The sequence below is a fragment of the Dromiciops gliroides genome, chromosome 1, assembly GCF_019393635.1.
Source record: "Dromiciops gliroides isolate mDroGli1 chromosome 1, mDroGli1.pri, whole genome shotgun sequence".
Lineage (NCBI taxonomy): Eukaryota > Metazoa > Chordata > Mammalia > Microbiotheria > Microbiotheriidae > Dromiciops > Dromiciops gliroides.
The window spans coordinates 129189483-129206295 of NC_057861.1; the positions used below are offsets into that span (position 1 = coordinate 129189483).

Consider the following 16813-nt stretch of genomic DNA (forward strand, 5'->3'; position numbering starts at 1 on the left):
CTTTAGTAGCCACACCATTTGTGTGTGTGTGTGTGTGTGTGTGTGTGTCTGTGCGTGGGGGGCAGTGATGGTTAAGTGACTTGCCCAGGGTCACACAGCTAGTACATGTCAAGTGTCTGAGGTCGCATTTGAACTCAGGTCCCTCTGAATCCAGGGCAGGTGCTTTATCCACTGTGCTACCTAGCTGCCCCCAATTTTTTTAATTAAGAAAAAAAAACAAACTTTTCAATCAAAATGGTATTTAGGATTCAGAATAAGTTAATTCAGAAGAATATTGAAATCCCATATGATGAAAGTTATTCCTATCTTGATTTATTTTATAAATAATTTAATGAATCAATAGTATTTTTATAGTTAACAGGAAACTTGCATTATGTCAAATGTAAGCAGTTAATACTAAGAAACTATTATTATGCTTCAAAATGTTATAACTAAAGGCTTTTTGCATCTGTAAAGGTTAAATTGATGAATTTAGGGCACTAAGGTAATCAAGACACATTATCTCTAAAAATCTAAAGAAAGAGAAATTCTACTAGAGTTTGTTGTAATATATGTCAGATGTTAAAGTCTACCACAATTGTAGCTGACTTGATATTTGTCCATGTTACACATGCAATATAAATTTGATAAAACTGAAAAATGCCATAGCTTGCAGGAAACTCTAAAATTAAAGAATCTAATACACTCATTTTAGAAATTAGGAAACTGAAATCCAGAGAAATTTGGCTATGTATTACAACAAGGATAATATCACTTTCTACCAAAAAATGGTGATGACACAGAAAACCTACATGACAGTCTAGGAAGAAAACTACACAATGGCTTTTCTTCAATGAAAATAAAATTCTCACATTCCTCAATGCTGTATGAAAGTTTAACATTAGCCATACCTCTCCAAATAAAAGGAAATATATGCATATGCCAGCTTGTAAAACAAATGAAATAAGAAAGTTAAAATAGCAGTTTAGAGCTTATTCAGGATAGGCAACCATATAGACAAAAATATTCTTTAAAATCATTTATTTCATTTTTTTACACACATTGAAGGAAAGCATAATAGACAGCAGAGTAGGTTCTCCCACCAGAAAATTATTTACACCCAATCTTGTCCAATCTAGAAATACAAACTTGAAGAGTTACTGGTATATCCCGTTTGTAATAATTTCTCTGCAGCAATCAATTTTCTTATATGTTTGGAAGATACTGATGAAAAATATTGTCTTATAAGTCTTTTCACTTTGTTTAAATCCCATCTATTAGCAGTTCAAGTGGCGATGGGAGAATCCTGGTATCCTGGATGGCCTGATGAACACATCGAAATCAAGCAGCTTGTTGGTATTCTAACAATACTCTTAAACCCATACAAATGATGCTCATGTTGTGGAGCTTAAAATCCTTCAAATGGCAATGTCAAACATCTGTTATGAAAGTTTCACACCAATTTTGTTCTGTTCTTTCTTCATTAGCCGCTGTGCTTCCTTTTCCATTTTTTTCCTTTGTTGTTCTGCTGCTCTCTTTTCTCTGTCAGCTATTTTCTGTTGTCTAAAATTGAAAAGAAAAACATGTATTTTTCTCATGTTTCAAAAATTACATGCCCCTAAATCTAAAAGCAACCTTCAAGGGGAAACATTATTCATACTCAAAAAAGACTATAATAAACTATAGGCCTAGATAATGCAAAATTTTACATCCATCATCCCATTTTAACCTTCACATCACCTTACTTTTATCTTTATAACATCTATGTAGGGGTAGCTGGATATTTATCTCCACTTTATAGAGAAATTGAAGCACCATACTTAAGTGATTTGCCCAACATCATATAGCCAAGGCAGTCTGTGTGGGTATTATGTCTCCTGAGTATTATTGGTTATCAATTATACCAGGTGTTACAACAACAAATACCTTGCCATCTTAAGCTGAATGAATAGAAACAAAATGTCCAGAAAGAGGATAGTGATACTGTAGTCTTTCTGTACTCTGACCTAGCAAGACTATACCTGGAATATTGTGTTCAGTCCTGGATCCAACATTTTAGGAAGGAAACTAACCAATTGGAAATCGCATCTTCAAAGGAGGGCAATCAAGATGGAGAGGTGGTTCAAAACCATGCCAGGTGAGGATTAAAGGAACTTGGGGTATTTATTTCAGAGAATTTAAGATTCAATAGGGAAAAGGACAAAAGCTAAGACTTACTTTCCTTTGTATTGCAAGCATTTAGGATAGTACCTGGTACATAGGGGGCACTTACTAAATGCTAGCTGACAAAGATGAAAGGAACAGAAATATGATCTGATCAGAGAAAGTGCACAAAAAGGAAATCCATATAGGAAGAACAACTTTAAGAGTGCTGAAATTTGATTTTCAAGGTTATATGAAAAGGGTGGGGAAGGAGGAGAAGAAAGGAAGAGGAGGGAAGAGGAAGGAGGAAGAGGAAGGAGGAAGAGGAAAAAGAGATTTTTAAATGCATGGATAGTATTACTACAAAATGAAGGTGACTGGGAAGACATAAATAAGGATCCTCTAACTCATCTACCTACTTTTCTCAACTGTATAAAATCTTTATGAGAGGGGCAGCTAGGTGGTGCAGCGGATAAAGCACTGGCTCTGGATTCAGGACTCCCTGAGTTCAAATCCGGCCTCAGACACTTGACACTTAACTAGCTGTGTGACCCTGGGCAAGTCACTTAACCCTCATTGCCCTGCAAAAACCCAAAAAAACCAAAACCAAAACAAAAAAAAATCTTAATGAGAATGGTCTATATATATATCCATATATTCAAGACATCCTTGATATTGTTAATAACATAGAAAAAATTAAAAGCTGTGTAATTTAAGATTCTAAATGTGGATTCTAATCTGTTCCCCCAGTTTTGGGGGAAACTGACTAAAATCACTGACAAAACGATTTTAGGTTTTTAAGGGTTTATTGAAAAATAGAAAGATTGAGAACAGAATTCCAACAGCCTGGCATTCCTATCTTTCCTCAAATTTCCTGTCAAGTCTTCTGCCGCCACCACCACCATCAAGTCAGGAACCCAAAAGAGACAGAGCTCTCCGTGCAGGACCTCTTTCCTCCTTCCTGTCTCCTCCCAGAAAACAGAAGGCTCCTCAAGTTGATTGGCTGGTAGCCTTGATAGACAGCACCCATGAGCAAACGTCACTTCCTGACGCCAAGGAAAAGCCACATGGCCTTGCCCTCTGAGGCATTCTCCTCATGGTGGAGCTTTCCTATAGTAAGTCTCCAGTAGGTGGCATCATTCCAATCATTACAAAGCAAAACAAAACAGCCCCCCAAAGGTGGAAACCATGGTGAAGGTAAATCTGCAAACTGAATAATCAACCTCAGAATTAAAAGATAACTAGATTATGAATTAAAGGATAGGGGTAGGGGCTAGACCTCTACCAATGCAGGTTAAAACCTTTACTGAAATTTATAAGTCTTATAGAATTGTCTAGAACACTGAGGGGTTAAGTGACTTGTCTAAGGTCATGCAGTCAGTGTATGTCACAAGGAGGACTCATGCCAGCAGGCTCAATATCAATTAATTGCAATAAATAAGTGTTATTGGCACCAAAAGCCATAAATATTATTATTGTCACTACACTGTATATAGCAAACACTTAATATTTGTTGAATTAAATGATTTTGTCTGTGTTTGCAGGGTTAGATTATGAATGTCTTCATTTTTTGGGACCCAAAGATAGTACTCCTCTTCCTATCTAATGCTCACCAGATCTTAGGGGGCTGATACATTCCTTTCTAGCTTCTAAATGTCCCTCTGAGCTGGCAGAGGAATGTTACCATTTGAATCACTCTTTGGCTTGGAGCATGAACAGTTTCTAGGTTCTCTTGTCACATAGTATTAGTTTAAAAAATATTGGTTAAGAGAAGAACTTAGAACTATATTGGGAAACTGGGGAAAAAGAGGAGGACCTGAATTATCTATATGCAAGGTGAGTATGCTTCTAAACTTAGAATATATCCATAACCACACATAAAAGTCTCATTAGGGTTACCCTTAACAGAAATTGTAAAACTCCTTCGGTATGATTAATTCATATATACTTTTGGGAAAATAGCCACAGGTTAAAATCAAATAATGAGAAGCAAAAATTAAATGTGCTATCCTCTTATATGATATATCCAATATGATTTGCATTTTACATATCCAAATTATTTTATTTGAATTAAGATGTGATCTCCCATGTTACTAAATATTAAAAATTCTTAGTGTTATTAACATGTATGATTAAAAAAAAACAGTGTACTTAAAAAAAAGACAGAATAATTCTTACTTCCAAGAACTAAATCCTTAAGGCTACACAACAGCAGTTTCAGCTGTTATGTGGCTCCCTCTGCTGGCTAAACAAATTAGTTTTAATTTTCTGTCCTTAAAACAAGATTTATATGATTTGTAATTTTGGGCAGTGACAACTTCTCATCATTAGATCCTCTCAGATGTTAAAATTCTACTCTGACTTACTGTCCTGGTGACAAGTTAGATTCACTACTAAGCAAACATTTCAGAATAAAATTATTCAATAATTTTTTCTAATAAATCAAATATATCAAAAATCATAAAGTTCAGAATTTTGGAACTATAACATTAGAGAAATGTGTCTAGCCCAATCCCATAAATTTATAGATAAAGAAACTGAGCCCTAGGGATGCTTAGTTTCTTTCAAGGTGAGCAAACATTAATAAGAGAATAAGGACTATAAACTAGGCTTACTGACTCAAATCCAATCTAACTAAGCCAAGTGCTAAAATTTTGAAATCTTTGCTAAGTATTTTTCTAATCAATTAATTACCTAACACAACAAAATTGTATAAAGTATTTATTATTAGCTACATTTTAGGGGAAGGGTGGGGCATGTCTACTGGAAGTTAAAATTTCTATATAATAACATTTGTAAAAGTTCCTTCTCATTGAAAATTTTTAGAGAGCACTTAGACATGTTAAGGACCATAAAGGGTAAAAAAAAAAAAAAGAAGAAGACATATCTCACAGTATTCAAGATAACTTGGCAAAAGAGATAAAAAGGCTGGACTTGGAGTCAGGTTCAAATTCTACCTTTTACATTAGCTGTAATCATGACCAAAATCCCTTAGCTTTCTGAAGCTTTGCTTCCTCATCTGTAAAATGGGTATCAACCATAAAAGGTTCTTGAGAACATCTAATGGTAGGATGCTAATAGCTGCAATGAAGGAGACTCAATTAGGAGGAAATACCATGAACAAAGGCCTCATGTGAGAATATTTACAGCATATTGATGATTTGCTCATAGAATTCTTAAGAGTTGTGAAGGAGCTCAGAGCTCATGCAGAATAACCCTTAGGCTAGATTGAATTTTTAATTCTTTGGTACTATGGAATGACACTCCCAATAAACAAAGAAAAGGCAATCCTTTAGTTTTCCAGGAATTTTGACTAAGGTTCAAAATAAATTCTTAAAACCCATGTCATATGTTGAATTTATTATATGCTTAAAAGAAAAAAGTTGTATGTAACAGGAACTCACAGTTTCTTGGACAATCTTCCTTTTTCTGTTATACTTTGTGTATGAAAATGCTCATTTTATTTGGTGCTTGTTAAATTAAGTTTAGAATTAAAAAGTTATTAAGAAAAACCCAGGGGCAGCTAGGTGGTGTGGATAGAGCACCAGCCCTGGAGTCAGGAGGACCTGAGTTCAAATCTGGACTTAGACACTTAACACTTATTAGCTGTGTGACCCTGGGAAAGTCATTTAACCCCAATTGTCTCACTTGAAAAAGAAAAAAAAAGGAAAACCTAAAAAAAAAAACCCCTATCATTTCTTCCTACAATTGTAAAATCTTTATGATTTCATGATAAAATATTGATTTCAAAAACAAATCTTGAAACTTGAAAATAAAAATCAGAAATGTTATTTCTCAATGCAAAAAAGGGCTTTAATATTTCTGGAGAGTTCATCAAATTTTCTAATGGCAGTGATACCTTGCCAGATCAGAATATTTACCTACAAAACTTATTAACTTTCCTCATTTCCTTCTCTCCTAATCACTTTCCACCCTGCCTCACTTCTCTGTTTCAATAAATAACAATAATGACTGTAATAATTATTTACACCCTTCTACTAGGTGTTACAATTTCCAAAGTATCTCTGTCTCTTCTCACTAAATATTATGATTCAGGTTCAATCCAATGAACCTTTATTAAGCACCTTCTGTGGGAAAGTCACTTTTTCTGGCTATGAGACAACTCTTAGAGTCAAAGATGGACTGAAGAGGACATCTAGGCCAACTCCGTAGCAAACAGAAGTAGGACTGTAGGACTGAAGAAAGGGAAAGCATTTTTTTTAAAAGAAGAAAGTGACATCCTGGAAAAGAGAAGAGTCTAGAAACAATTGGCCAGAAAGGCAGGTTTCAATTCTTGCAAAAGTGGATGATTTGTGAATAGCTGGAAAGGATGTGGTAATCAATAAGAGCTGGAATGGCTTCATTAAGAACAAGTTATGTGAAACTATTTCCTTAGTGACAGGGTTTCTAGACAGAATGGTAAAATACTTTAGACATAGTCTGCCTGAATTTTGGCAAGGCAATTCTCATCACAAGCTTCTCATGCTAAGATGGAGAGACATCAACTAAGAGCTAGGACAATCAGACTGAGACTAAGAATCCTAAGGGTAGTTATTAATTAGTTAACATAAACTTGGAGGGAGAAGGACCTCAAGAGCTGTCCTTGGTCCTAGTTTAATAATTTTTATTGGTTATTTACATGATAGTATAGGTCCCAGCTTCTTAAACTGAGGGTCATGACCCCACATGGGGCTATGTGACTGAATATGGGGATCGTGAAAAATTTGGCAACAATAAAAGGTTATGTATACCTATTTTATGTACCTATATACTTGAGTTGTATAAAAATTTCTCGGGTGAAAAAAGGTTGCAAGTAGAAAAGGTTTAAGCTCTGGTAGAGGTGGTGCCTTTCCAAATTTTCAGATGATCAAAGTTTGGAGGGATAATTAATGTTAGAAGAGAGTTAGTAATACACAAGATGTATGAAGCCATGTAGTAGAATTGAAGGGGCACTGATTCTAGAACAGGAAGAACCTATGTTCAAATTCTACCTCTGATTCTTACTACCTCTGTGACTTCAGGCAAGTCAAATTCCCTAGTTCTCAGTTTCCTCATCTGTAAAATGAAGGGGTTAAGACTACAGGTGCTTTAAGATCTCTTTCAGCTCTAAATCTATGATCCCATATTTGGAGAAGGCAAGAAATAGATTGTAGGAAGTTCTATAAACAGGATACTGCAATAGTATGGATGAGTGGTTAAAAGGGCTTGTGACTAGGGTGGTAGCAACAGGGAGAGAAGCAAATAGATATAAGGGATGTTTGGAAGGAAAAGTAATAGTATTTAGTAACCGACTAAATAAAAAAGATGAAGGAAGGGGAAGAGTAAAAGATATTCCAAAGAAGGGAATGATCTACTGAGGATACTATTATCTTCCTCCTAGTAATACAGATTTGAAACTTCATCCATCTCTGAATCAGTAAGTAGCCAAGGCTAGTCAATTCTATCATCACAGAATCTCATATCCATTGCTTTATTCCCACTTATGCAACTACTTATAGTTTAAGGCCTCATCCATCAGATACTCTTGCCAAATCTACTGCAATAGCCTTCTAATTAGTTTCTTTGATTTTAGTCTCTTCCTTCTGAAAATAATCCAATAGAGTTGTGCCAAATGCAAAGTCCTAAAACTAAAATCTCTGATCATGTCACTCTCCTACTCAAAAATCTTCAGGGGTTCCCTCTGGCCTTTAAAATAAAATATAAAACCTGTAGTCTAATATTTAAAGCCCCACATTGGGCTCCCACATGCCTCTTTAGGCCTTTTTCATATTATTCCCCTTCATGCACTTTCTATGCCAAGTGGTAGTAATGTTCTTTACTTGAGGACTTCCTCTGCCTGCCAAGCTGCATCTTCTTCTTCTTCCCAAGCATTTGTATTCTCCTGCCAGGTATCCAAATCACCTAATTCAGGCTGTAGTAAAGAAGAAGAAAAGCAAGTAGTTATAATAGAAGGTAACAGAAAGGAAAAAACTACAAAAATCAGTGACAATATATGGGGTGCTAAAACAATTTAGTGGAGTATATGAATGTCTCAAGGCAGCATATGATTAGTAGTTTATTAACACTGGTCAATAGCCTTTTTAAGCTAAAGCCATGCTACATATAAATTTATGATTTGATATCAATAGTTTCAACTTCCTTGTCTTTTACTCCATAAGCACTACGATATTATTTTCGATTTAAAACTAGATCAGTTACAAGACAGACCCTGAACACCTAATGATTACTAGTAAATACTTTCCCTTTATTTCCTTTTGCCAAAGGAAAAAAAAAGATAGTACTTGCAATTCACATTTATATACTACAGAAAATCCCTTTCTTCATAACTTTAATAGTCTGATAAAAGAGGACCATCATGAAACGATGCAAGAGGAATTCCGACTACAACAGACCCATCCATCAGCATTTGTGAAAGGGTGCCATAAAACAGGACATTTATTGGACACTAGATAAAAGATGGATAGTAGGATATATAGTACATTATGTTTCTGTGTCTTCATTCTTCAGAGAGAGGGCAAAGGGATACCAGAGGGGCTGGACTAACTAGACCTTAGGTGAGAATATGATTAAATTTGGTAAAGCAGAGCTTTTATAAGCTTCTAAAGTCATCCTGATACCTTGTTCTGGTTACCAGAAGTCATTTTTAGTGGCATATTAAGACTGTTAGAACCATTCTCATACTCCTATCTCCCTTTCCAACTCCATTTCATCTCCTATATCCTTTCCTGTGCTCTCCAGAAACCACTGTGACTGTCCAAAGCCCACATCACTTAGCTCTGCCCTTGAGAATGTACCCTTTCTCTTCTTCAACAAAATCAAGGTCCTATTATCTGAATGCAGAAGTAGGTAGGATTGGATTATGTGAGTATAATCATTCACATTAAGGTATGAATGAACAAAGGAGCGGTGTTCTGGATACTGGTGGTGATGAAAGCCCAAGCCAGAAAATACCATGGGGCTGTTGTAGGCTGCCTGGTAACCCCTGTTGTCCCAGGCTCTGGTAGGTATCTCTCCTGCTCTAATACCAGTCTTTCCAAGAACCTTGGTTTGTGTGAGCGGCATGCTTAGCCTTAGTGCCTCTGAGTTCCTGCTAGACTCTTAGTAGCTAGGTGGCGCAGTGGATAGAACACTGGGCCTGGAGTCAGGAAGACATCTTCCTGAATGCAAATCAGGCCTCAGACATTTACTAGCTGTGTGACTCTGAGAAAGCCACTTTAACTGCCTGCCTTAGTTTCCTCATGTGTAAAATGAGTTGGAGAAGGAAATGGCAAAACACTCCAGTATTTTTGCCAAGAAAATCCCAAATGGCATCATAAAGGGTCAGACATAACTGAATAAAAACAAATGAACAACTTCTAAAGCTAAAATAATATCTAATTTCTAGGGAAGATATTTTTACAGAGGGCGAAGAAGTCATTTTTCAAAAGTCATTTGCTTCTTTGCCTATTTCTGAGGTCACTTCATCCTATCCCATCCCTGACCAAGAATACCAAAGAGAAAAATATATTCAATCAACAATGTAACCACATACCATCTGTCCTTATTTAACTTACAACTTTAAGAGAATCTGTCTACAAATAGGTCAGTAACAGTCACTGACTGCTTGAGAAGAGAGCATGTGGTGGCATAGGTAACCATAAGCACCTGAAAGCCTAAATAATGAACCTGAATAGCATGGAATATTCTGATATCTTATCAAATAGTTCCCTAGTTTGGGGTAGTAACAGAACAAAACTGATTAGATTTTCTTATATGAAGTAGTCTAAAATTGCTCAAATGTATTAATTATTACACAGAACAATGCTTTACTGACGCAAAGGAATATTCAGATATTCTAATGTCTTGTAATACTTGAGGCTCTAAAATTGAAAATATACATAAAGGTATAAGTTAAACATTTTACACACCAAAATGTTTTTGAAAAGATGCAAACTTAATTCACTTTGTTAAAGTGAAAAATCTTCTGATTAATCACAACTAATTTAAAGATGAGTTTTGAGTAGTAGAATATTAAGAATCTTCCCACATTTAATGTGTTTACATGAATTATGGTCTCATTATTTTATGAAAAAGTGTTCTTACAAAAGGCTATGTATGTAGAATATAAATGCCAAATTTGTCTATGGCAGGCATGGAATTTCTCCTATTGTAAATGTCTGGATCAAACACAGTAATTATTTTTTTTCCATTAAAAATATTCTACCAGAATACTTACAGATTGGTGAATAAAAGGAATATCTTGTGTAGCTGCTAATCTACTAGAGAAACCTGTAGTACCATCTGGGATGCCAAAATTTAACGGTTCTCTCTTCTTAATAATAATCTGAAAAATAACATTGAAGAAAATCAATACTTTTTTACTTGTGGGATTATAAATAAACCAACTTGTAAAGCATATAAATTATTCAAAACACTGTAATTTTTGATTCACAATGTGGACATGAAGAATCACTTTAGAATACCAAAAGCATTAGGTAACAATTACACAAATGTCTCATTAAATAGTAGGAAGAAACTATACTGCTTTATAGGATCACAGGATTTAGAGTTTCAAGGAATCTTAGGAATCATCAAGTCTAAGTTTTCATTTTACAAATGAGGAAACTGAAACACAAAAAGGTAGGTGGCTTTCCTGAGGACACACAAGGATATAAGCACAGGTTCTCTCACTGTACCATTCTGCTCTAAATGCAAACATGCTGGGTCATATCCTGTCAAATGAGTAATGCTCTTAGTTAATATTGCATATTCTGGAAATAAATTAATCCTTTTCAAAAACAGAAAACTAGTATCTAGGGGAAAGTTAATTAAATATCCAACTGATAGAAAATGCCCACTAAAGTGTACTTATTTCTTTCAAATATCTGGGATGGATTAGAGAGTATGGATGATTTAACACTACTATTTAAAAAATAACAACACAATAGTAGCTCAAAATGGGTTGGTTGTATTATCTGGGACCACACTTAATAGTTTTATAAAACAAAATTTAAAACACAAATATTGCTACAGAAATGCTGAAATAAATATGGATTATATAAAGGGCCATCTAGGTGGTACAGTGGAAAGACCACTGGGCTTACAGTCAGGAAGACCTGAGTTCAAATCCAGCCTTAGACACTCGCTGTGTAAGTGGGCAAGTCACTTAACCTCTATTTGCCTCAATTTCACTATTAGTAAAATGGGGATAATACTAGCACTTACCTCCTGGGGATATTGGGAGAATCAAATGAAATAATAATTGTGAAGTACTTAGCATAGTGCCTGGTACATAATAAACCCTATATGAACATTAGCTATTACTGTTGTGGTAATTGTTATTTTACAAGTATGCAAGCTTTTGTTCACTGTGATTACTCTCTCATCTAAAAGAGATACCTAATATGACTGGCTAGATGGTTTTTGTAAATTGCAGCCAAAAATTTCATCATCACGTGGAAGACCTGGTGATGAAACTCTCTAAAACATAAGTTGGCTGGTCCTTGAACAAGGGACAACAGCTTACTATTGAGTTCATACTCAAAGCTTTTCTAGCACAACACTTGCCAAAGCACGTACTCCACTAGCACAACCTTCAAGAATACAGCTTACTTCCATGACACAATGAGGCATTGGGACAGGACTTTAGCAGAAGAGAAAAACAACCACCACCCTCACTAAAAAATTCAAGTAGTTAATTAGAAAAGGGTTTTCCATTATTTCTATGTTAGTTAATTCTAATTAGAATATAAAAATATTTTCAGTTAAAACTCTTTTAAATATAATTAATTCTAAATAATTCCACTGAATTTCCCAGACATACTTTCTGTGTTTTCCTTATAGTTGGTGCCATGTCTTTAAAATAGTCAGGTTCCAACTGTTCCATTGTGTTTTGTTGTGCTGTCCCATTTCCATTCCCTCCTTCAATCTTTATACTTGTGGGTGCATCTTCATCCCAGGAGCTCCAGTCTTCAACTTCTGACTAAATGTATGAATAACATCATTTTAACCACAAAAGGAAAGCAAATTTATATGCAACAATAATTATTTAAATGAGAATTAGTCAAATAAAATTAACCCTTTGTAGAAGTCACCTGCTTAGGAACTGGAGAATAATCCACTGTGGTTGGCAAAGTTATTTGATCTCCACTTAATTTTCGTCCTCTGCCAGACCTGAAATGAAAATATGAATAATTACTTTCCAAAACTACTAAACAAAAAACAGCATCAATCACTTGATGGAAAAAAAAAGGTTTGTAAGACAGAATAATAGAATGACAAACTTACTTCTTAATATAGCTATTGGTTAACATGCCACTAAATCAAGAAAAGTTATGAATAAAAGATTTTGGAGACTTTTTAAAACATACTGGAAACAGGGAGTGATGCTATATAACAATGTATCCAGCATGTTTTGGATTTTAACAGTTATGAAGAGAAAAATAAATTGTCAGTTCCTTCCTGAGACTAAAGAAAAAAAGAGTTTGCTTTCTTCCAATTATTGATCATATCTTAGAAGATCCAGAAGAGAATTCAGTTTCTTGGATTATAGAAACAAACCTTTTGCTTTCTTCTCCTGATTGCTATTCATATAAAAATGTATTCTATGTATGATAAGAGGATGAAGAAGATCTTACTAAAAGCATTTTCTGACCAACTTGGAGGACAGTTGTAGAAGTTATCCCAAATCAAAAATTTTCTTTCATGCAAAGATTATCATTTCTCTTTATTTTTCAAAAGTTCTGATACACATTTAAACTATAGCAACTTTATGATATCTTTATGCTTTGACATTCTTCCTCCTAACAACACAATGACCTATGAAAGAAGAACCACTTATAATATTCTTTATATGCCCCATAACATCTAGTACAATGTATTGTACATAGATACTCAATAAGGATTCACAGAATGAATGAAAACTTCAGTGGTACCAAGTAAATATTAAAGATGTTCTCATTTCCCACCAGTTGTTCTGCTTGGTTTTCACCCAGGAACATCATGCTTTCCCCCAGAATAAGATCATCACTAGAAATCTTGTCATCGTGGAGATGGCTTCAGCTCTGGCACTAAACTTACCTCCTTATTATCCTCAGTTGTCTCTCCTCTCTAATTGGAGGTGAAAGCAAAAAAAAAACAACAACAAAAAAACCCAAAAACAAAAACATTCTTCCAAATCTTCCTTTATAGAGATCTCAGAATTCCCAATCCTTCATTTCTCAGCAGCTGCTCTGCTTGGTTTCAAGTCCACAAACATCATACTGCTGGGAAGCTTTGGTGACCCCCTACTTCACCTACAACTTCCTTTTTTTGTACTGTCTTCCCCCATTAGATTGTAAACTCCTTCAGGACAGGGACTGTCTTATTTGTATACTCATTAACGAGTATTTATTGACTACTGTCTAAGTAACAAAGATAACAGAAAAAAAGCAAAAATGTTTATGTTAATTTAAAAGAGCAATAAAATCTCTCCCATTATTTTCTTCTGTAAACTTTAGTAAATGTCTCTCCTCAATACATTAATGAATCTTTTTTCCTTGAAAAAAGCTTAAAATGTTTACCAGATTTCCCTACTTTTATTACCATAAATTATTATTTTATAAATATATTTAAATAAAAATTCAGAATTAAATTCTATACCCTTGTACCTTCTGATAATGTCTCATTTTTATAAGAACTGTGTCTGATTTACCTTTGCATCTCACCTGGTTACTAATGGTATGTTATTAAATGTTTACGGAATGCTGAGTGAACATGGTACCTGTTTGATATAAAATAGTTAAGACTACATATATACCTTTTCAAGGAATCGGTATGCAGAATTTCAAATTTGAGCAATTGAAAAGGTAGGAAATTAATTTTACATAAACAAACATTAAAACTTAAACTATGGGCATATTCTAGAAAGCATGCTATGGTAACCCAAATGTCCCAAATCCTGAATATGGTCTGAATCAGACTAAAATGTAGTTGGGAAACATTTAACAACAACAAAAAATATAATAAAACATAGATAAAGTTCACTTGTGGTTTACTAAGTAAATATACACCCTGCAAGGATCCATTTCTATTTGAATATAATAACACTGTTAAACACTACTGTATACAGAAATAAAAGAAAGATGGTAGCTATAGGGTCCTGGAGTTGATCTATAAATTTAAAAAATCCAAAAATTTATTAAGTGCTTATATGATAAGCACACAGAATAAAAGAACAAAAAAGAAAGTTTCTCTTCCTTCAGGAAACTTATATCCCACTGAGGAAGCCAAAAGATTCTCCAGGCAGAGGGAGAGGGTCCAGGACTCCAAGAGAAGGCAAGAAGAGAGCAAAAGAGGCTGACCCTGGTGTGGCTAGGGGTTTTATCCTCCTTAGATAGAGGCAGGTAGATACACTGATCTAAGCTAATTGATTACAGAGATAGGCAGAGAAAGAATTCTTATAATGCAGGAATGAGAAGGGACAATAGAAAAGGGAAAATCCCAATGTCTATAAAGTGCTTCTAAGTTTTAAAAATGCTACAAAATAGGCTTGGCAGTCAAAGCACTAATACTACATACAACACTGATCAGTGGTTAATTGTCTTAACTAAACAAATAGTCCAAATAGTTTGTTTTTGACCCTAGAAATATATCTAAAATGTGGGGGCAGGGGGTGAAAGTATTCACTTCTTTGAAATTTGCTGATGAACAGTTTAGAAATACCCCCCTATGTCCCATAACACAAAAAAGTATTCTTTATTTTATACAATAAAGGAAAACTACTAACAATGTACCTGTTTTCCCTAGAGAATTTTGGTAAAACACTTCTTAGAATACTTTAACCCATAATGTAATAAATATAAAACAAAACTTTTAGAAAGAATAGTTTAGGGGGCATCTAGGTGGCGCAGTGGATAAAGCTCCAGTCATGGATTCAGGAGGACCCAAGTTCAAATCCAGGCTCAGACACTTGACACTTAATAGCTGTGTGACCCCGGGCAAGTCACTTAATCCTCACTCTCCCGCCAAAAAAAAAAAAAAAGTTTGATTTAATTCAGCATGCTATTGTACAGCTCCTCCTCAAAATATAGATATGGCAAAAAAACAAAACAATAAAAATGAACAAAAAACCTTACAAAACAATTTGTATGTTTTAAAATCTCATTCAGTTCTGATAAAATACTGATATAAAATGCTATCTAATCACTGGAAAGAGATAGGGTCCTGTTTTGAGAATTAGTTCATAAGAATTCAAAAAGTACTATTTTATTGGAAATTTGGGTATGTCTGTACATAGTAATATCAGCATCTCTGCTATATACAATTAATTTGGGTTGTTTCTACTTTAGGTTCACAGAGAAGTTTTCCATAAAAACAGCTTTTAAAAAAATCAGTGATGATTTTATCAGTTTCAGTAGTTTCCAGAGGGAGTCAGTTACTACCAATAGAAACTGGCACCTACTTTCATCAACATATTAATCTTAGTTGCCTTGAGGCACTGAGAATGTAAGTGACTTGTTCACTGTAATGGAGTCAATATGTATCAGAGAGAGGGCTTCAATCCAAGTCTTCAGACTGGAAGGTCAACTTTCACTTAAAGTTGCCCTAAGGTAACATTAAAAATTGGGACTACAGGGGCAGCTAGGTTGCACAGTAGATAAAGCTCCGGCCCAGGATTCAGGAGGACCTGAGTTCAAATTTGACCTCATACACTTGACACTTACTAGCTGTGTGACCCTGGGCAAGTTACTTAACTCTCACTGCCTTGCAGGAAAAACAAAATGGACTACTTAATTTGCTACCTAAATTCTAGTAGGGAAATCCCATATATCTGCTTATAAAATATCAGAATTATGTGTTATATAAATGATTGTTGCTAAACTGTACTTTATAAATTAATTGCTACTTATATATTAATGGCTATTATACCCATTTTGGCAGTAAGCATTTATTAATTAATATATATACCAGTAAAGAACTGAGTGGCAGTTAGCAGAGGCAGGAGAAAAGCCCTAGACCCATTTTGTCTCTCAGACAACACATGTTCTCAAGGCCTAAGAGGGAGAGTGCACACCGACAGTATTCTGAGCCACAGGAGAGGGTCCAGGACTCCAAGAGAAGGCAAGAAGAGAGCAAAAGAGGCTGACCCTGGTGTGGCTAGGGGTTTTATCCTCCTTAGAGGCAGGTAGATACACTGATCTAAGCTAATTGATTACAGACAGCATCATTCCATTCCACTGATGGACATGACTTAAGGGTGGTCTAAAGAGAACACAGAAGGGTAAATTCCTGGGCCTGGGTATGTTTCTTTCCCTAGCTAAACAAAAGAATCAATCTGCATTTCCTTTTTCCCCTGGGCTCATCCCAGGCAGGATGAACTTTCTGAGGTGAGGAGAAAAGAGCAACTAAACTGATGTCTTTATCTTTCCTAGAAATCCATTATTAATAATTATTTTCTGACAATTATGAAGTAATAGTTACTTCAAAACCTGCTTCAACAACAGTTCATTTGAAATATTTAGGAATTTTTAGTGGACTGCAAGCTCAATTAGAGTAAAAAAGATGACAAGTCAACTTGGTCTTAGGTTGAATTAACAGAACTGCAATTTTGAGAATAAAAGAGAAGGCACTGCTCCTATGTGCTACATTTTAGAAACAGCAATAACAAAATGAAGATGTGAAAAATAATTATTAATAATCAATATCTTGGAGAATCCAGAAATCTTTCTTAAAT

General features: G+C 34.9%; 1 protein-coding gene across 1 annotated transcript in view; it reads right to left on the bottom strand.

Annotated features, from left to right (window-relative positions):
* Window positions 1–1003: 1003 nt before the first annotated feature.
* The window catches only part of EBAG9 (estrogen receptor binding site associated antigen 9), a 41032-nt gene continuing 25222 nt past the window's right edge, over window positions 1004–16813 (bottom strand). The window contains exons 3-7 of the mRNA XM_043975708.1: window positions 12195–12273; window positions 11924–12082; window positions 10337–10444; window positions 7941–8032; window positions 1004–1542 (exon numbers count right to left, since the gene is read on the bottom strand). Of these exons, the coding sequence (XP_043831643.1) occupies window positions 1422–1542; window positions 7941–8032; window positions 10337–10444; window positions 11924–12082; window positions 12195–12273 (559 nt within the window). The 3' untranslated portion in view covers window positions 1004–1421. The remainder of the gene's footprint in view (window positions 1543–7940; window positions 8033–10336; window positions 10445–11923; window positions 12083–12194; window positions 12274–16813) is intronic.